Source organism: Cydia strobilella, chromosome 2, assembly GCF_947568885.1.
Source record: "Cydia strobilella chromosome 2, ilCydStro3.1, whole genome shotgun sequence".
In the NCBI taxonomy this organism is placed as follows: domain Eukaryota; kingdom Metazoa; phylum Arthropoda; class Insecta; order Lepidoptera; family Tortricidae; genus Cydia; species Cydia strobilella.
In genome coordinates, this window is record NC_086042.1 from 9,764,489 (window position 1) to 9,787,059 (window position 22,571).

Genomic DNA, 22,571 nt, shown 5'->3' on the forward strand with positions numbered 1-22,571 from the left:
AAATAACATATCATTGATATGCAGAAGGAACAGGGCAGGCGATATTGTATTGGGAACAAAAAAAAATGTTTCCTTAGCTTGCAGGGTTGGCGCGGTCACTTTTAAGCATTCCAGCTACAAGTACACCCAGTGAAAGGGTGTTTTCTGTAGCTGGGATGGTTTTGACTGCTAAGCGATCGCGCTTAAATCCGGCAAAGGTGAACAAAATATTTTTTATTCACGATAATTACAACCACTGTAGCTGTACTGTAAACAATTTTTAGTCAGTGATTGGAGATAAGAAATAAATGTTTATTCCTAGCATAGTTATGTTCTTTTAAATTATTCCTTCTAAAAAATGTCCTCACGCCGGCGACGCCGCGCCGCGCCGGGTTCAAAACCCAGCGCGCCGCCGCCGGGTTTTTTGGCTGCGGCGTGGATCTCTATCCCTAAAGTACCACGAAGTGCCCCTATATCTGAGGCGGATCGTTGACCACTATCTGTCGGACAGGGTGGTGGTCTGCGACACTCCAAATGGATGGGTGGTGAGACGGATGGCCTGCGGCGTTCCTCAGGGGTCGGTGCTCGGACCCCTGTTATGGAATATCGGATTCGACTGGGCCATCCGTGCAGAGCTTCTCCCCCGGATGGCCCTCATGTGTTATGCTGATGACACAATGGTTGCCGTTCGGGGCGAGGAGCTTAGGTAGGCATGGCGGAGGGCGGAAGTGGCGGCAGAGCTCGTCATACTTAGAATTCGCCTCTTAGGGCTGAATGTCTCCCTCCCGAAGACTAAGGCGATAGTCTTCCAGGGGAGAGGTTGGAAGATGCCTGAGGGTGCCTCCCTAAGAATAGGAGAGGATGAGGTTAGGGTGAGGCCCCACATAAAATACCTCGCCCTCACGATCGACGCGAGGTTAAATTTCGGGGAGCATTTCCGCCAAATCGCCCCCCGAATAGTGACGGCAGCCTCAGAGCTGGGTCGGCTGCTGCCAAACGTGGGAGGACCCTCTCACCCTTGCCGGCGGCTCTATGCGGGAGTGGCACGATCAATGGCCCTTTACGGGGCCCCGATCTGGGCCGATAAATTGAACGGGGAAAACAAAGCCCTACTGCGGAGGCCCCAACGTGTGATAGCCATACGCGTATGTAGGGCTTATATCACCACGGGATGGGCGGCAGCGTGCGTGTTGGCGGGCACCCCACCTTGGGAGTTGGAGGCTGGGGTGCTCGCCGATGCGCATAGGCGGAGAATCAGGAGCAAGGAAACGGGTAATTTCCCTGCTCCTGACGAAGTCAGAAATGACCGAACAATTGCGGTGAGAAGGCTCCGTGAAAGATGGAAGGAGGACCTGGAGAACTCCCCCTATGGAACCCGCACCATAGGGGCGGTTCTCCCGTACCTAGACGGATGGCTTGACCGAACGCACGGCAGGCTGGGGTATAGACTGGTGCAGGTGTTGACCGGACACGGGTGCTTCGGTCACTACCTGCACCTGATAGGTCGTGAGCCTACCACAGCCTGCCACCAGTGTGGTGAGACGGACGACACGGCCCAGCACACTTTGGAGGTGTGCAATCGCTGGGCCGTGGAGCGTAGGGCGATGGAGATAGTTATTGGGACGAATGATCTCTCGCTGCACAACGTAGTGGCGGCCATGTTGAGCGGCGAGAGATGTTGGGACGCGGTGGTCTCCTTTTGCGACACAGTCATTTTGCAAAAGGAGACCGAGGAGATAGAACGTGAGGAAGACCCGAACGCTCTTCCGATCCGAAGAAGGCGCATGGGAAGGAGGCGCAGGCGGTTTGCCGCTGTAAACCGCGCCATACCCCAGTAGGGCAGCGGGTAGGGGACCCGCATAATATTGCCCTACACGGGAGGGGTGAGGGTTAGTTATGCGTTTGCTGACTCTCCCCGAACCTGGTGTGAAATCCCGGTTCAACCGGGCCAGGACTGCCGGGAGGGTGCCGTGGTCGACATGCTCACGACCCCATTGCACCCCCCTCAACGGCATAGACGGAAACGCCGCAGGGGATGTTAGTGGGTATTCTCCTCCTCTTCCTCTGGCTAGCAGAGGAAGTTATGGGAGGAGCGAGTCCCACATATCACCCCCCAATGGGCTTCCCCAGCCCGGGGGTGAGATGCGTAAATGCATTTACCCCTGCGTCAAAAAAAAAAAGGATACTTTTGACTTTATCTTAGGGGCAACTTGTAGACTATGCTGGAGCTCTTTGATTTGTTCTCGGATGTTCTTCTGCTCGGATAAGGCTTTAAGATGAGCATTGTTGACTAAAATTTGCTGCTTGACTGCCTGGTACTGCGCCGCCAGCTGGGCCTCCACCTGCCACATTCCTGCTTATTTTATTTAATCGTAGCTTCTGGTCCGAATTTAGTTTTCCTTAATTTGTAATGGTGCATATTTCGTTTAAACATTGTTCTATCGTCGTAGATAGCCAACCTTGGATTTCACTGGTCGACACTACATCAACCGACGCGGGCTGCGTTGTACGTGCTGGAGAGGGCCCGTATTCGTAGGTCTTCGGGAAGGGGAGAGTTCTAGAACTTCTATTAAATGCGTCTCCCAAGTTTGCGTAATTGATTCATTATGACATGGTTCTATAGTGGCCCTACATGGAATGCAGTTCCAAATGTAGTTGGAAAATAGATCATGATGAAATGAACGTTGTACCTACTGTACCGTATCGTATTACTAATATTTAATGATTCTGTTTTTCTGCAAATGTATTAACCTTTCGCATTATGAGTGTTAAATCAAATGTTACAAATTTTGACACACGAGAAAAACATCCAAGATGATAACTTTCAGACAATCAGTAGTTTAATTTTATAATTGAATAAATTTCATATTATGTAACTAAACCTACCTATCAAATACATAACGATGTTTCACTGACAGCAAAGGCAGTGAAATGAAACATTGTTATTATTATTAACTTTACTTCGATTTCTACATTTTAAGTAAAGACAAAATCAAAGTAAAGTTAATATGTATAAGTACGTAATCTAATGATTTCTCGTTTTTGTGGCAATATAGGACTTCACCAATTTCACCATGTTTCTATTTACACTTAACACCTACTACAATTACGGTCACGCGGCGCACTAATTATTATTAAGAGTCGAGTTGTAGTAGAAAAATGCCCAAGGTCACTTCAAAAGTAACAATTTAACGTCGTTTGTAAGCAAATACGAAGTGTCATATATTTGACGAAACCTATTTATTTATTTGTTCCAATTATTGTCGACTCCCGCAGGGCCCGGTGTGGACGTGCCCGCCCCCGACATGGGCACTGGCGAGCGCGAGATGTCGTGGATCGCCGACACGTACGCTAAGACCATCGGCTTTCAGGACATCAACGCGCACGCCTGTGTCACCGGCAAACCCATCAACCAGGTCGGTACCACTAGACAGTCCCGGCACGAACACCGAGCGCGAGAGGTCGTGGATCGGCGACACGTACGCCAAGACCATCGGCTACCAGGATATCAACGCGCACGCCTGCGTCATCGGTAGCCCAATCAACCAGGTCGGTACCATTCGACGGCAGCAGCGTCGTCGTCGGTGTTGCAGGACGCAGCAAATGGTTGGGTCCAGTCGGTGCGGTACCGCACTGATTCTGACAAGCTGGCTTCTTTCTCCTCTCCACGTTTTTGAAACCATCTCTGTCGCATCCCGACTCTTTTAGAGTCAGCTAGCTTTGTGAACGAAGGCACTGCACCCCTTTCCTTCCTTGCTTTTCCTTTCTTGAATATTCACAGTTCGGGTGTGACATCGCCTTTTAATACAAAGTGAGCTGCGCTCCTTCTGTCACCGTCTTGGGATAATAAATAGGGACATTAGGGACCCAGAACGTGCTAGAACTATGAATAAACATGCAAGTTTCTTGTAGAAGAATCGGCCATAATTGTATGCAATTATTTTGTTTCAATAATAGTATGTATTTGCAGTCGCAGATTCTCATTCAATAATTGAACGTTCGATGTGAATGGACTGAGTGGTAAAAACGAGCAAAAACGTAATTAAATTTGGTTCTTCCGATTCGATAAAATTTATAGAAATGAGGAGTATATTTTCAAAACTTACCTTAGTTACGTTGTGTGGAATATTAATAATATTGAGAGTATTGTTAATATTAAGTATTAGGTGTCTTGTTAATTAGTATTTTATACTTATTCTAATGTATAATTGTATACTAAGTCTTTTTCTAAGTGTTACTGTTGACTTAATGTTTAAATTAATATTATAATGTAATTTTTACCCAGGTATTGGCTGTTGCATTTATAAATGTTGCTATGTATTTTTCATATCACTGTAAATGTTGTATTCACTTTCAAAAGAGCCCTTGAGGCCTACTACTTCTTAGAATAACAATTTGACAATAGCATGTGATTTGTTTATACTGGATACGCACTACGGAATCCATCTTTTGAATGATAAGTAGAGCGGCAATTCTTGCATTCAACCGACTGTCAGCCTCTATTTAAGAAAGTTGTATAATGTAAATGGGCCTTTATTTAAAAACACGTATTGCATGGTTACATTCATATAAATCAACGAAATAAATAACAGTGATGGTTTACATGTGCCTGAACTAGGATTCCCTGTGTTTCAGGCGAGAAATATGGCAAACATTGTTCATTGACCGAAGCGTAGCGAAGGTCTACGGTTTGACTGGCGCATTTTGCTTTTGTATGTCCGGATGTTCTCCTCTACAGGTCACAATTCTCAACCGATTCTCGTGAAATTTTGTGACCGAATTCTATGACTAAATAGAATTTTTTTGTCAATCCGGTTTCGCGCCTAAACAAATAGTCGTCTCGATATCATAATAGTATTTTCTTTTTAAGATATGTTTACAGATTAAATGTCGAAAAATTCAGAAATTTTGTATAGCTGGTTTTGGCGGTATTTAGATATTTAGTTTTTACTCGAGAATGAGTAGCTGAATTTCGTCAGCTTAGGTAAGCACTATCATGGTGTGTTTTGCAAACATTCGTTTTTTTTCGTTTGCACCGGGTGGTCCCTGGTTCGATCCCCAGTAATTGTATGCTGCTACAAAACTTTTTGTATTTTGTTTTTTACACTTAAATTTCATATTGTTTTTTTTATTTATTTTTCTATTTTCAAATTGATTGATCAAGCGCGGGCTAAGCGTATTCGTTTCATTTTTACAAGCTTTTATTTAACTGGCCCTAAAAATATGTTTTATTTTTGTTATTTTAATTTTCTAAAGTTTTCTGAACAGCGGAGGCATACAATTAGTTAGCTTTAAGTGGTTCTCCTTATTCCGAATTTCATACAATTTTATTTACAGTTTTTCTTTTAAAATACGTAGATTTTGTTGCACCGTAAACTTTGAGGTTTATGTAGTATAGATTCGTTTGTCTGAGCGGGTTTATGGAGCCAATTATTCAATAGTATTATTGAAAAATTCAATAAATTTATTGAGAAATATTACTCAACGCCTGTTTGTGTGAGTGACCTTTACACTATCCATGTCAAACAAGATGGTGAAGTTGTTTAATAATAACTAACAAAGATGTCACTTTAACACAGGTGACCTGTCTTTCAGTCTTAGTAATAGGGTCCCGTTTTTACCCTTTGGGTACGGAACCCTAAAAAGTGTTAGTAAGGTATGTGGTAGTGTTGGCGGTATATTATGAATGGTTTCGATATCAGTGTATCAACGAAAGTAGCCATTACTCGGAACTGTATGTGCTGCTGACATATTATATGGCGCTGATTCTGCGCTAGAAACGACGCATTCGGAGCTAAAATGACCCCTATTTGCAGTGTTTATTTAATAATTACATTAATTACTCATCAGTCCATTAACCGATTTCGTTACAATTGATAGATCTTTTTAAAATATTATAAAAATAAAATACGCGTTATTATAAAAAGCTGGAAAAGAGTTAAAATGTGGCATTTTTACAGGAATTTCACGACTGCGTTTGTTTGAGGCCACCGTGTGCGAAAATTAAGGCATAAAAAGCTCAAATGCGCTCTTACCTACAGGCTTTACAATATAGGGTCGGGTAAAGCCAGATATTCGAGCGCGCTTTTTATACATGGTTCCTGGGCGCCTTTTATATTGTAAAGATTACATACAGGGCGCCTGTGGCGCCCTTTACACTGTAAGTTCAAGCGTGCGAAGCGCGCTCTTTCACACAGGCTTCACACTGTAGAGCCGGGCGATGCCCGACATTCAAGCGCGCGAAGCGCGCTTTTACACACAGGCTTTACACTGTAGGGTCAAGCGAAGCCCGACATTCAAAAGCGCGCCTTACGTAAAGGGCGCCTGCGGCGCCTTTTACACTGTAAAGATTACGTACAGGGCGCCTGCGGGGCCTTTTTCCCTTACCTACAACCTTTTTACTGTAGGGTAGGAGCCCAACATTTAAGTCTTACATACAGGGCGCCAGCTTTACGCTATGAGGTCCCTAAGCGGCCTTATGCGGTCTTCGCAATAACTTCCACGCCACGTTTCACATCAACCACTGCGGCTGTATCCCTGATACAGCCTACTGAGGAAAACTTTTCCCATACAGTTTTTATGAAAATGAAAACTTATTTTTCACATGCTATTTTTTATGCCAACCGATTGCATTCCTATCCAGTATCAATAGTTTCATAGGGTTCAACTAATGGTAATGTACCTACTAAAAAGCCACAATTATTTTTAAAGCGAGATTTACAAACCTAGAATATATCATGCTGAAGCGATCAACATCAAAATCAAAGTGATTTGTTAAGATTTAGTTAGTGGAAACCGTTTTCTCCCGAAATGGAAATTGTATGAAAAAAGTTCCTATTGTCTGTAGCTATTCTACCCTCTTAAACGTAACAGGACTGATTGGCGAGATAGAAAAATGTGAATAAAATTTTGTTACCTACTCAAAAATGTGACTCGCACGCCAACAGTACTAAACTATCAATAGAGCGTTTTTGTAGTTATCGGTAGAAGAATTCGCGACACTCAATTGATAATAAGAATATCATACGCTAAACTTTAAAAAAAGAAAAAAAATGCCACCGTCGGGGTTTGAACCATGTAGGTATCTCAGTTATTAACTGATATTTTTTTTAAACAAGAGGTTACGGATGCCACGAGCAAATGACAATAAAATGGGGCATATTCTATGAAAAGGGACCTTATTGTCGATGGCGCTTACGCCGCACAGCGTCGCGCGGCATTGTATTTATATCGGAGCATCGTTTATAATGGCGTAAGCGCCTTCGACAATAAGGTCCCTTTTTATAGAAAATACCACAAATTAATGTCTGAAAATATCAATGCCTTGTAAAAGTCTCAAACGAGAATTTAAACTTAATTTCCTATCTTTTTTAACAATAAACATTCCATCCGCTGCACCCTCTAGGTTATTTACATTACGAATCTACTGATCTTTTGGTGGTTAGTCGGCAGGACAGCCCTAGACACATCCATCTTATCTTAAGCTATGCTCGCGAGGTCTACAGCTCACAGAGCCACTAGTGTGTATAAATCTAAACATGCATTAAGTCTGTTGTATAGAAACGGACCCAGAGAACAATAAAGAATCTCATAAAAAAACATATCTCCTATGAATGTTTTGTGGGCAAACAATATCTTTGCGTCTCTTGTTAGTATATTCAGTGCTGTAATACAATGCTTTAAATAAATAATTGTCTAACAGTCACTACCCCGAAGGACTTGTAAAGAAGAGAAACGGAAGGAAAGTACCTTTAGTACAGCACTCTGGGCTCTTTCTAGGTTAAGAAGAGTAGTTTTAGCCAATAACATATACTAATCTATGGTTTAAGCTAAACCGCCCCATAAGGAGATACAATATAAAATCACCGACTGACATATCGCAGAATAAACTTGTTTCATTGAATATGTAATTTTTTTCCCAAATACATTTGGGTACATAATCGTTTTGTTTGTCAATCAGTTGTTAAAAAATCTTTACATGAAATAAAACAATTTAATAAAATAAAATAATTAAGCGGACACGGCAATATACAATTTTCTTTTGTTATATCTAGAAATAAGGAATGTACGTAAAAAGAATATTGACTATGTTTTTCAATTTTAAAATATCCATTTTTGATCGCACAGGGAGGTATCCACGGCAGAGTGTCGGCCACCGGCAGGGGCGTGTTCCACGGACTCGAGAACTTCATCAACGAGGCCAACTACATGAGCATGATCGGTAAAATACTGTGTTTTATCATACCACTAGTCTTGAACATTTCTTGTCATCAAATCATCCTCTTATTACACCGATACAAGGGCACGAGGATTCGTGAGACGGGCTCCAGGTATCCTACCTTCTGTACTTTATGACTTACATACTCTGAGCTCCAAAAAACTAACTTCTCTTTGAATGCATTAAAATTGACAGTAAATTAAATTGAGGTATAACAACTACATGCCTATTGGCCATGTGAAGGTTTTCAATCATGAAATTTGAAGCATTTTGCTAGAGGAAAACATGATGAGATAGTCACAAGAATTATCCTAACATGACCCATTTTCTCTTGTAGACGCAAGCAGAAGCTTTCGTAAAATCGAATGCCCACCTCTTATTTTTGGCATCCTGGTTCCTCTAGGAGAACCAGGAAAAACAGCAGGGGAACATTTTAAGGTTTTTGCTATAATCCATCACTTTCATTCGGCCACGTAACGTAGGTACTAATTTATTATAATATGTATATTATATTTTGGTAGGTAATATGTATATCCGTTCAATCTAGCTGATATGGGTTTATAAGGCGATAAGTTAGCAATCAGGAGCAGGTATGTCTTAATTATTGGCAGAATGTTATCGCGTCATCAAATCGGGGCGATTGTAGTTCGTTTGTTCGTTCGTCATTGCTTACGATCTCACATGTGTTACTCATAAATTAACTACCTACGAAAAATACTCGACTACATAGGTACTTAGTTTAAAATTAGATGTGCAGTAGATATTCCGTCTGGAATACGAATAACCCTTTTTTAAGAGGGTTCCGTATTAGTTACCATTCTGTCAGAATAGGCAAAAGGGGGGCTATTACATCACAAGCAAAAGGGAGTATAGGTACTTTCGCAGCGCTTTGTAAGAAGAGAAGCGTCTTTTTGCTAAGAAGAGAAGACTTAAATTCTTGCAATAACTCAAAAACGGCTGGACCGGTTATATTCGCTATAGTTTTCATTGAAAGTATTTATTAAGGTTTTTTTTTCATAGTTTTTGGACCCATGGTTCAAAAGTTAGAGGGGGTCACATATTTTTTTCTTTAGGAGCGATTTTTTCCGAAAATAATCACTATCAAAATAGTTATTTACGATACAAGTGCGAAAAAGAGGAAATTCGAAACGAGTGGCGATAAATTAAAACACGACCGCAGGGAGTGTTTTAAATCGACACGAGTTGCGAATTACCTATTCGCACTTGTATCGTACAACGTTTTACAGTACATATGGCCCTTTAAACTCGACATATGCACGAAAAGTGCTCTTTACGCACTAGTGCGAGAAAGTAGCACCGTTTTTTGCGGCATAAACGACCGTATCTTTTTTTACATTCTTAGAAATTGTTTTTTTTTTTACATCTTCTAGGGACTGTAGACCTGAGTATATATATGGTTTTAATTTCAACTCCACGCGTTTCCGAGGTAAAGGATATTGACAGACAGACGGACGGACAACAAAGTGGTCCCATAAGGGTTCCATTTTTTTCTTTTTGAGGTACGGAACCCTTAAAACTGATCAGAACCAATGTATTAACAGAAAAGCGGTTATAACAATGATGCGATCCCCCCGCCGCGCCGCTGCGGTGAGACAGCGTTGTGCACGTATATCCTCCGGAGTCCCATTTTAACTTTTACTAAATAAAACAAGGTTCCAAATTCAAAAACAAAACCTAAGCTTCAGCTTCTGGGACTTGGAAGATAGATCGATGTGACTTAAAAGGATAAAGCGATGCGACAAGAGCGGCTCACGGATCCGTATCCATTATGAAGACCGCCTAAGCAAGCATGAGCTAAAAGTGTGTTTGTCGCAGGCACGACCCCCGGCTGGGGCGGCAAGACGTTCATCGTGCAGGGCTTCGGTAACGTGGGGCTGCACACCTGCCGCTACCTGGTGCGCGCCGGCGCCATCTGCATCGGCATCATCGAGCACGACGGCTCCATCTACAACCCCGACGGCATCGACCCCAAGGTACGATACGAACCGGCCTGCCACTCGCTACTGCCACTGCCATAGCTCATCATTATCCTCATTTTAGCCTCTTGTCGCCCACTGATGGGCAATTGGCATAGGCCTCTACGTGTACATCCAGCTGCAAAGGTGCATGGCCACTTTATGAATAGAATTCATTCATAAGTGGCCATGCGCTTTTGCAGCTCGCTGTACACCACTTATCCCGGTCCTGAGCTAGTCTCATGCAGAAGTTCCCCAAGATCAAGATCTTTCGAATTTCGTCCACCATACGAGCTAACGGACGCCGGGTGCTCCTTTCATCCGAAAGCGTGCACTGACATCACTTTGTCTGGGCATACCTACTTTGTCATAATCTATAAAGTTACACAAAATATTTTAAGTATGATATACCCTTGAGAGCGCTAGTATGGTTCGAAAAAGGCGGAATATTATACTGCTACGCATGTTAGCTAAACATGCTATGTACATACTCGTACATAGGCTTAACAAGTATATGATAGGAATGTACTGCATATTGTTCTTCGTATATGTTACGTAATTGTTTAATTTTCACTTGTTTGTGAAATGATAAAGCACCTTGTTATCACAGCAATATGCTATACAAGTATCAGATGATATTCTTATCAGAGTTTTTAATAATCACGGTCGAATAGATAGCACGGATTGCGTTGCCGAACAAAAAGTAAAAGGCATTAAAATGAAAATTGTACAGGAAATAAAACTATGAAAACGGATTATATCGCGTATATTGAATTTATAATACATCCCTACGTTTCGAACCCTTTACAGCGTTCGTGGTCAACGGGTGACTGAGGAAAAATTACAAAGTGCAAAAATACCCACATACTATAATAATGAACAATCATAAACTACAAACTTTAAGGCTGGTTGTACATGCAAAATTTTGCAGTCACCCGTTGACCACGAACGCTGTAAAGGGTTCGAAACGTCGGGATGTATTATAAATTCAATATACGCGATATAATTCGTTTTCATAATTTTATTTCATGAGTAACTATCGCGGTAACCAAAGACAATATTATAGAAAATTGTACAGGTTAACTTTTAATTATTTAGTCTAATAATTAATTGCATAGTCGCCATCCAATATATCGAAGTGGCCATGGTGCTCAAAAATATCTAAACATAAACTTTCACGCCTTGATAACAGGGGTTTTGTTCAGATATTTGCGAACACCTTAGCCGCTCTGATATATCTGATGGCGACTGTACTCCCAGTTTTTGCTTGCAGCACTTGCTATTACTTAGGTACTTATTTTAAAATAATCTACTTATTTTATAAATACTAATGTTAAACAGTGCAATTAATTAAAACCTACCATGCAAATCAATATACTTAGAGCTGTCACCCAACCGAAATATTTTTTTCTATTTATGTAATCTTCAAGCTAAGAAGGAGAAAAATAAAATGTATATATTCGCATATAATGCTGCCGTTAATCGGATAATCGGTATCATCTGTGATTCAGTGGAATTATGAGTTGAACCTATACCTATATAACCGGAAAAAAAAATCGTAGTGTAGATTTGGAAATCATATTAATCTATCAATTCAACTACACAGGTAGGCGTTGGTATTGAAACAATAGTACATGAACATGACACAAAGAGGTAAACATATGGCAATTGCAGGCCCTGGAGGACTACAGGATCGACAACGGCACGGTGGTGGGCTTCCCCGGCGCCAAGCCGTACGAGGGCGAGGGGCTGCTGTACGAGAAGTGCGACATCCTGGTGCCCGCCGCCGTCGAGCAGGTCATCCACAAGGAGAACGCGCACAAGATCCAGGCCAAGGTACGCACACTACACTCACTACTCACTCTTGTACACCTTGTCTTGTTGTAATGCAACTCACTCAACAATACCATAACACAGTCTCTCCTTACACGCAGGTCTTGCAATCAATTGTTTCCTGTCCAATGTGCATTGCGTTTCACTCTCTCTTTAACACTCTCTGACACTGCGGGGTTGCGAACTGTATTCCAGCCATAATTGTATGTTTTTAGTTATAAGATATATTATATAATAATATGTATGCTAGTTTTATTTATGAGCCAATAGGTGCCTGATAATAAAGATTTTTATTCATTTTCATTCATTAATTAAGCAAAATGTGAGGCGCAAATACACATTAGACCAAGATATTGGACAGATGGAATACCATCCTTAGACACCAAAATCACTTAGTAATACATATAGAACATACCTACCTAGTAATGGCAATGTACATATACATAGTCTTCAATTTGTTTACTTTGTATAATTCTGTCTGACTGTCTATCTATATTATCTCCTTAGAACATTGCTAGAGTTAGACAAAGAAAAGTCTGCAGCGATTTTGATAGCATACGCAGTGCAAGTGTTATTTTAAACGTCAAACTTCTATGAAATTATGACGTATAAATAACACTTGCACTGCGTGTGCTATCAAAATCGCTGCAGACTTTCCTTGGTTTAACTCTATATCGCCGCTATACTTACTCAACCTCGTATCTGCAACACTTATTTGATGACAAAAACACCCGTATTCTGAATGAAAGAAAAGCGACATTTCCATCAAATGATTGTTGCAGATATGAGGCAAGTATAGCGACGATATAGCTATTGAAATGCCAACAACTCAAACAATTAGTGTTGCATCTCTTTCCGTAATATGGCAAACGAAAGTGCCTCTGCATAAACGTAATTGTCCTTATTTGTGTTTGTGCAGATAATCGCCGAGGCCGCCAACGGTCCCACGACGCCCGCCGCCGACAAGATCCTGATCGACCGCAACATCCTGGTGATCCCCGACCTGTACATCAACGCCGGCGGTGTCACCGTCTCCTTCTTCGAGTGGCTCAAGAACCTCAACCACGTCTCGTACGGCCGTCTCACCTTCAAGTATGAGCGCGAGTCCAACTACCACCTGTTGGGTAAGTTCATATCTTTTACACCCATTATTTTATACTTATACTGAAAGTGGTAGCAAAACAACAGGCTGTAAACTTTTGATTTCTTCAATGTAAACAAGTACTGAGAGAGAGAGAGAGGTATGGGCACTGTGAATGACATCTCGCTTTGTGTGGTAGGGCACAGGACAGCGGATGTCATTCCAGATCTAGAGCAGAGCCCAACTGGGGAGGTACCTCCACCTTACAGAAAACCGCAGCCAAATAACACTGGACCCTACTAGTGGTGTTGTGTTCCTGCCGGTGAGTGGGGTTGCCAGAGCTCGAGGGAGAGGAGTGTTAGGGTCGGCAACGCGCATGTGGCTCCTCTGGAGTTGCAGGCGTGCATAGGCTATGGAGACTGCTTAACATCGGGCGGGCCGTATGCTTGTTTGCCGCCGACGTGGTATAAAAAAAAGTACTGAACCGCGTCCACTTATCAAAGTTTTCCCATCAGTATCGGTTTTATAGTGACTGTAATAAGTGCGCGTCAAATCTTGACATGAAGCTCCAATCACAATGGTATATATGATGGCATGGCTATAATCTATATCAATGTTACTTTAAACATTGTCAAATGACAATAAACTAAAGAAAGCTCAAGTCAATGACACAACGACCCAGAAGTGAAGAGCATGGCGAAGATTGACGAGGAGATCCCAAATGAAATGGGATGGGATGGGATTTGGCTAGGCAAAGAGAGAGAGAGAGAGAGATACTTTAAACATTTACAGCTCGTGTGTGTAAAACAATTAATCCATTTTCTATAATTGACCCCAGTAAGTAACAATGTTGTGTCGGGTTAGTGAGATAGGTTAAGGAACTAAAAGAATAACATAGTCAGTTTTACTTTTGTCAACTGCAGATGTAGTGCATAATTGTTTGCCATCATATTTTCACGGAAACACACGAACGTGCTGTTTCAGTCAGTCTCAGTCATAGACCTAGCATTACATAGACCAGCTATACGCGTGCGCCCGTAAGGGATAGATGATGTCATAAACTTGTGGATACCATATTGGTAAAAATTACCCCAATATTTGATATCACGTTGGGGCGATTACCCTGGAGGCAAAGTTAGCTTGTTTGACGGTATTAAAAAATTGTTAAATAAAATGTCAATGCGCCGTTCTTTTTAGGCGTATAAACAATGAAATACCTCCTATAATTCGCGCAGCTGGTACAAAACTAAACATGTTTAGTAAATAAAACGTAAAATAAAATGTATTATGGGTTTTAATTTAAAGAAATCACAAATCGCAATCACACCAATTAATGTACACCACATTTAATCTTCACAACATTTATTTATTTATTTTTTGGAATTAGAAGTACGAAAAAACTTCGAGGTCAAAATTACCCATAAAATTATGATATTTTCATCTGGTATCCCTAACATGATTGTTATGCAGCTAAATTAAGAAGTTTAAAAATGGCTGACCTCAGACTCCTACCTACCTACGTAATTTGGGCGGATAATTTTACAAGTAATGTTTTGTTAATTTGCGTAAATAATTGTGATATTTTTATTGAAATCGTTTGATTCTACATTGCTTTGAGTGTAACGTAATTTTACGATGTTATTCTCACATATTGCGTTAAGAGGAAGGTGTAAAATACCGTACTTACGTGTGAAAGGTTATGATCTCATATTTTTGCTCAGAGCGGCTATTACAGCCGATTACAGAACAATTCACCAGTATTTTAACAAAGTTCAAGCATTCAAAACGCTAACCATCACTATATTTCATAAGAGAAAGCACAATTTCATACCAAACAACGATAATTAAACAAGCAACGAACAAACATGACATGTCACGTACTTATTTGTTTGCCACAACCTCGGTTGTGGCAGCGGTGGAAAAGTGAAACTATGACAAGGACAAACAATAACAGCGCTTTCTCTGCTACTCCTACTGAAAGATACATAAGACTATCCCGTTCGGTCATTTTTCCCCACCCCTCATGACCGATCCAGTTATACTAGATTCATGGTCTCAGTACAAGCAGTACAAGATTGACAGAAGTAGCGTGACAAATACGAACGTTTCCTAGAAAATACGATGGCAAACAATTACGCACTACATCTGTACGCGTGTTGAACTTTTTATAGTGTATAGTTGTAATTCACATTAACAAGTTCTTCTTGTTATTAGCTTTCGCGATGTCTCTCTCTCTCTCTCTCTCTCTTTAGCCTATTTGAGCTGCCGGGCAAAGGCTCTCCTGGTTTTCAATAACTCCCTGGTGTCACCTAGCAATATTAAGAAACGTAATATTGAATGATTTCAGAGTCCGTCCAAGAGTCTCTGGAGAGGCGCTTCGGGCGCGTGGGCGGGCGCATCCCCGTGACGCCGTCCGAGTCCTTCCAGAAGAAGATCGCCGGCGCCTCCGAGAAGGACATCGTGCACTCCGGCCTCGACTACACCATGGAGCGCTCCGCGAGGGTAAATACCGTGCAGTACCCCCCTCCCTCCCTCCCTCCCTCCCTTCCCTGCTAGATGTACGAGTACATATGTAGCGCTCGCACACTAGCATTGAATAGAGTCGGACCACGCTAAGTTATCATGCCAAGTGCTATGTCAAGTTTGAAGAAGGATAGGTGTCATCTCCAAATAATTTATAACCTAAAAACGCCAAATCTCTCAAAATTCTATTGTAATTACACCTGTCAGCGTACCTATCGAGTTTGAAAAATACTATAATAGGTATATGTATGCATTATTAATGCCTAGTTTGTGAAAAGTTAACATGGTTTGTAAGCATTTTGCTTAATGAGAGAGTGAGACGCAATGCACGTTGGACAAAGATCTTGACAAGTGGAATACCACCCTAAAGGTAATCTTTGTAAAAAAAACTATATTTTTCACTGTTAATTCAAATACAAGAATCCAATTGATCATAATTGTTTTAGAAAGAAAATTAAATAACTACCTCAAAAATCCATTGCAATTAGTGCTCGTAATTAGTGGTAACTGACAACTTTCTCTGAATATTGCCTAAAAACATTTCAAGTTTTAACCGAGTTAAATCTGATTGTGGGTCTATTTCTATTTATTTATTTCAAAATATATAAGCATTACAGTCAACAGAAACCAAGTCGCTTATATACTAGGACAATTCATAATGTATACATTTAGATAGAAATAATCACAAAAATAATACAACTGTCATAACAACTAAAATAAAAAAAGTCTGAGCGAGAGAACGAGTATAAACGCTAACATGTGTATTAACCATTAATGTTCGCGCAGGCTATCATGAAGACGGCCTTGAAGTTCAACCTGGGCCTGGACCTGCGGACGGCCGCGTACGCCAACTCTATCGAGAAGATCTCCACCACCTACGCTGACGCCGGCCTCGCTTTCTAAACGCGCTCTCAATTACCAAGTATTTTCTGCATTTTTAGATCCTCCTTTAGCTCCTATGCACTTAAGTGTACCTATAACTATTAAGACATTATATTCACAGTATTTTTCTCATTAACCCTTTGGCCGCTAAAGACGTCAACTGACACTCGCGGCAACAGACCAATATCATTATATCAATCTGCGTGCATTCCGCAAAGATGTACTATGTGGCGCCGCGCGCGATAGGCGGCGGCGTGGCGTTCAAGGAGTTGATGAAGTCATCATGGATTTTTTTACGTTAATCTAAGTGAATCTTTGTTAAACATTTAAGTGAAAATCTAATTTTCTTATTGTATTGTCATGAATTTTCGAAATAAAATATTGTTTTATGTTTACTCTCATTGTTTAATTTATTTTTATTTAGGCATTTACTAACCCTCATAATAATGATGATTCAAACTGTTCATTGTCATTGTAGGCCAGGAAATAAATGCCCAAAAAAAGGTATAGAGGGAAATGCAAGGAACACAATTTTTAACTTCGTAGCTTTGTTTGGACTAGTTAGGAGATGAACATATCAAACGTACCTGGCCATAACCCTGGTGCTGCGGGGGGGGGGGGGGGGAGAGAGGGGGGTTTGAAGGTTCCATTTTTCGGTTTTTCGATTATATCTCGGAAACTATGCGTCTGAGCGACTTGGCCACTTATACAAAATGAAAAGAGATTTAATTTGTTACAAGTTTTATTCAGTCAAGTTTTTCGGTATCTTGAATAGTTTTTGAGATATCCGCTCTTCAAGGTTTATTTAGGGCTCTCATTTTTATCTTGATTATCTACATCGGTGAAGCTGCTAGGCCGGGTTTGGGATCGTTTTCGTATAAATCGGGGGTGCTGAATTCATTTATGGTATCAACATTGACACCATTCCTAAGTAAATTTTCGTAATTTAAAATAAATCCTTTATATTTATGGATCCCATCATCTGATCAGATCAGAGGGCCTAAAGATCTTATAATTAAGCTGTTCTATAAGCCCTTTGTTGAATGAGCTGTTCTATAAACCTTTGACAGTTGCCAACCTCATTGACGTAGCACTAGTTTTTACGAAAGCAACTGCCATCTGACTTCCAGCCCAGAGGGGAAACTAGGCCTTATTGAGATTAGTCCGGTTTCCTCACGATGTTTTCCTTCACCGAAAAGCAACTGGTAAATATCAAATTCTATTTCGTACATAAGTTCCGAAAAACTGGTACGAGCCGGGATTTGAACGTCGCACGCTCTTACCGCTAGGCCACCAGCGCATTTTCTTTTTGGGTCAGTGAGGGCACCTACCAGATCCCGTGCTGCACTCTGTATAAATTATTTCTTGAATATAAAATTTTCAGTAGTTTTAGGATACTTTTTTTATAATTTTAGGATAGTTTTTGCTCCTTATATTTCTTTCTTGCTGTGCATGCTGGCTTTGGATGGCATTCTTATGCAATACCTACCACTCATGTACTCTTTGTAACTATGTTGTATGTTTAGTGTGCCTTTTAAATAAAATAAAAAATAAAAAAAATCTAGTAGGCGACCACGACTTTGATGCGGTCCGCTTATCTCTTTCTCGTTCTAACCTACAGCTGCGTCCTTGTCTCTTGCATATTCGAGTGATATAGAGGTGGATAAAGATATGTACTACGATTTTCATAATTCATAATTTATTTATTGCATCCATGGTTTACATTTGGTGGTACATACATAGTGGGTTTCACATGGACCCTGGTAGGGCACAGCAATAGTCTTAAATCTAAAGTAAGCTAGGTATTGATATTAATGTAATCATTATATGAACTAGGTCTTATGACAATGGTTAAGACATTGTAATTTAAAATTATATTGCAACAAATTTATTAATGTCTTGAGATATTATTAACAATTAAATTTAACATTGAAAATGTAGGGTATATGTATAATATTTGTTTATTTAATAGTTATGTCAAGAATGTCAAGATTAAGAGTTTGTATGGCATGCAGTGTTTAAAAAGAATTGGTAAAAAATAAATGGAATAAAAATAATAATGTGAGTAATAATTAACATTAAATTCAATTAAAACTAGTAACATTCGTGATCATTTTTATCTTCCAAGAAATCATTCAATTTATAGTAGCATTTGTTAACTAATAAATTGTTCAACAGTTTGTTAAAATGTTTATCTGATGTCTGAAGTTTAATATTGTCGCCGAGTTTGTTATATATTTTAATAGCCATCATTTTTGGGCTTGTTTTGTGTAGGTGTAGTTTTGAACGTTCGGGTGGTGCCAGGTTGTGCTTGTATCTACTTTCGTATCGTCGAGGACGGTCGGCAAATTTTGGAAAAAAATGAGGATATTTCCTAACGAACTTACAAATCTCGAATATGTAGATTGATGTTAATGTCAGGATTTTATATTGAACAAAATAGGGTCTCAACTGTCAGGTACCGTAATATTAGCTAGTGTTCGTATGCATTTTTTTTGTAATATGAATATTTCTTCTATATCTGTACTGTTTCCCCAAAGGATTATCCCGTAACTAAACCACGAAAAGGCGTATGCGTAGTAAGCCGCTAGAGCGCATTCGTACTTCGTTGATCGTTTTAATTCTCTTAGAGCATATAAGAATGTCGAAAGTTTACTGGCTAATTTTTGGATATGTGATTTCCAATTAATGTGCGTATCAATATTTAAACCAAGGAGGGTGAATGTATCTACACATTCTATTGTTTGTCCGTTAAATGAGTAATTTATATCCAACGCGTCTTTTTGATATGGTCTAAATTAGACCTGTACCAATAACTTCTGAGGTTATAAGAATATTAATGTTGCTTATTTTTTATATATAGTTTCCAGACCATATACTAAACCTAAAAATAATATTTTGTGTCATCCTAGGTATTTGCTTAGGTAGAAATTTAGGTATTTCTTTTTTCAATCAGCATTCTGTAAAAAAAATATTCGAGACGAAATTCTTTGTTTCCCTGTAAAGGCAAAGTGGCTTCCGACGTACACACGCATTTTGTGTCATTTTCATCCACGGGTATAATGGCATTTAATAAATACCTAATATTGATCCTAAAACGCCTAAAAAAATATTAGAGTCGGTAAGTGAAGTGTTGTACTTTACAGAACATTGTTATATGTTATTCAAACAAATCTGTGTCAAATTCATCCACCGCTTTTATTTAAAAAAAATTTTTTTCTAATTAACACCCTGTATCTGCCACAAAAAAAAATTCATGTTATTAAGTTTACGTCTACAATATTATAATACCACATTGAGACATCATTCATAATTTGGGTCATTTTGATCCACGGTTTTTTTACTATCTGGCAAAATAAAACTCAATTGAACAAGAAGGGCGTGCGCGGGGAAGGGTACCTACGCGGGTGGGGTGCTTATTATACTTGCCGCAATATCAGCTGGCGACTGAGATCTTAATACTATCTCCTTTACCCTTGTTAAGACCAACCAAGAGATGGCATTATGAGCTGTCTCGCCACTTAGTTTTGCGATACAGTGTATTTATTTCATTCGGAGGCATAATTACATTGTCTTATCAATCTTACCGTAGTAGGTATATAAATATAATTAAAAATAAACTGTAGGCTGCACTCCTCATACTGACCAACATTTGTGACGTTCCTAATGAAAAGGTACCACTTTCTCTGACAGGTTATTTGTATAAAGATATAATCAAATTTCGTCTTTATGGTAAACGACAAAGTGGTACCTACCTTTTGATTGAGAATGTCACAACAGCGACTTAAAAATTACTTTTGTTTCGATTTTTAGTAGACTTTTTAAGTTTATTTTAAGACGCAATTTATTGTGATTTTTGTTATGTTTAAGCGTGGCAAGCAACATTAATTACATTGATGATGATGTTCATTAAATACAATATTTTTTTATACTATACTGAACTGTCACCCTATACATGAGAATGAACAGCGCCCTCTTGACAATGATCATATATTACTGGTCAGGCTTTAATATGTGTCATAATTTAGTAAAGTCCCCTTTGTGGATTCTAAGTTTCCGAGTTACAGCAGTTTAGTGAAAGCGTTTTTTTTAAATATAAATTAAGGGTTGAATAAAGAGGAAAGAAAATTTGATTATTTTTGCGCTACGACGCACGGTTTAGGAGATACAGCCCTATAAAGTTTTTTTATTGTTTTTTTCTTTTTTACATTGTGTTTTTTGTATATTACTTTGGGGTTTCATAAAGGGGAACGAAAATTTAATTATTTTTGCGCTACGACGCATGGTTTAGGAGATCAAGCCCTATAAAAAAACTCTTTTTTTTTTGCGTTTTTTTTTGTATAAATTAATGGTTACATAAAGGGGACCGAAAAGTTGATTATTTTTGCGCTACGACGCACGGTTTAGGAGATACAGCCCTATATAGATTTTTTTCTTTTTCTTTTTTACGTTTCTAAATCTTAATTAAGGGCTTCTTAAGGGGAACGAAAATTTGATTATTTTTCGCTACCATGCACGGTTTAGGAGATACATCCCTAAAGTTTTTTTTGTTGTTTTTTTTTCTTTTTTTTGTCATTGCGTTTTTTGTTATTACTTTGGGGTTTCATAAAAGGGAACGAAAATTTTATTATTTTTGCGTTACGACGCACGGTTTAGGAGATACAGCCCTAAAATGATTTTTTTCTCGTTTTCTTTTTTGCGTTTTTAAATCTTAATTAGGGGCTTCTTAAAGGGGAACGGATATTGATTATTTTTGCGCTACGATGCACGGTTTAGGAGATACAGCCCTATAAAGTTTTTTTGTTATTATTTTTTTCTTTCTTTTTCTTGTGTTTTTGTATATTATTTAGGGGCTTCATAAAGGGGAACGAAAATTTTATTATTTTTGCGCTACGACGCATGGTTTAGGAGATACAGCCCTATAAAGATTTTTTTTTTAAATTTTGCGTATTTTTAAATATAAATTATGGGTTGCATAAAGGGGAACGAAAATTTTATTGTTTTTGCGGTACCACGCACGGTTTAGGAGATACAGCTCTATAAAGTTTTTTTTCCTGGTTTTTTTTTGTTTTTTTTTTAAAGTATTAATTACGGGTTTCTTAAAGGGGTTTTTTAAATTATTTTTATTTTTATTTTGTTTTTTTTTTTCATTGTGTTTTTTTGTATATTACTTTGGGGTTCCGTAAAGGGGAACGAAAATTTTATTATTTTTGCGCTACGACGCACGGTTTAGGAGATACAGCCCTAAAATGATTTTTTTTCCACTTTCTTTTTTGCGTTTTTCAATCTTAATTAGGGGTTTCTTAAAGGGATTTTTTTTAATTATTTTTGCGCTACGATGCACGGTGTAGGAGATACAGCCCTATAAAGTTTTTTTGTTATTTTTTTTCTTTTTTTTCATTGTGTTTTTAGTATATTACTTTGGGGCTTCATAAAGGGGAACGAAATTTTTATTATTTTTGCGCCACCAAGCACGGTTTAGGAGATATTATATCTATATATATAGCAATAATAGCTCTATAAAGTTTTTTTCCTGGTTTTTTTTTAAGTTTTAATTAAGGATTTCTTAAGGGGAACGAAAATTTGATTATTTTTGTGCTACGATGCACGGTTTAGGAGATGCAGCCCTATAAAGATTTTTTCCTCTTTTTTTTTCTTTTTTGCGTTTTTAAATCTTAATTAGGGGCTTCTTAAAGGGAAGCGAAAATTTGATTTTTTTTGCGCTACGATGCACGATATAGGAGATACAGCTAATACAGCCCTATAAAGATTTTGTTTCTTTTTTTTTTCATTGTATTTTTCATGTATTACTTTTGGGTTACATAAAGGGGAACGAAAATTTTATTATTTTTGCGCTACGACGCATGGTTTAGGAGATACAGTCCTATATATTTTTTTACAATGCATGTGCTCGAAAAGTGCGTTTCCTACGCGGAGCCATGTCGTGCGGAAAGTACTGCTTTTCCGCACTAGTGCTTTTTGTTTTCAATTTTTTTTTACAGTACATATGGTGCTACTTTCTCGCACTAGTGCGGAAAAGAGCACTTACCGTGCATATGTCGAAAGTTTAAAGGGCCAT

General features: G+C 39.2%; 1 protein-coding gene across 2 annotated transcripts in view; it reads left to right on the forward strand.

Moving 5' to 3' along the window:
• The window catches only part of LOC134750530 (glutamate dehydrogenase, mitochondrial), a 46,445-nt gene extending 29,558 nt beyond the window's left edge, over window positions 1–16,887 (forward strand). Inside the window, exons 3-10 of one of the 2 annotated variants that reach the window (XM_063685735.1) lie at window positions 3,256–3,307; window positions 3,441–3,528; window positions 8,107–8,200; window positions 10,034–10,191; window positions 11,848–12,009; window positions 12,926–13,130; window positions 15,435–15,589; window positions 16,397–16,887. In XM_063685735.1, the coding sequence (XP_063541805.1) occupies window positions 3,256–3,307; window positions 3,441–3,528; window positions 8,107–8,200; window positions 10,034–10,191; window positions 11,848–12,009; window positions 12,926–13,130; window positions 15,435–15,589; window positions 16,397–16,513 (1,031 nt within the window). In that variant the 3' untranslated portion in view covers window positions 16,514–16,887. Of the gene's footprint in view, window positions 1–3,255; window positions 3,396–3,440; window positions 3,529–8,106; window positions 8,201–10,033; window positions 10,192–11,847; window positions 12,010–12,925; window positions 13,131–15,434; window positions 15,590–16,396 lie in introns of both variants that reach the window. The other variant, XM_063685729.1, reaches the window with a different exon arrangement.
• Window positions 16,888–22,571: the final 5,684 nt, after the last annotated feature.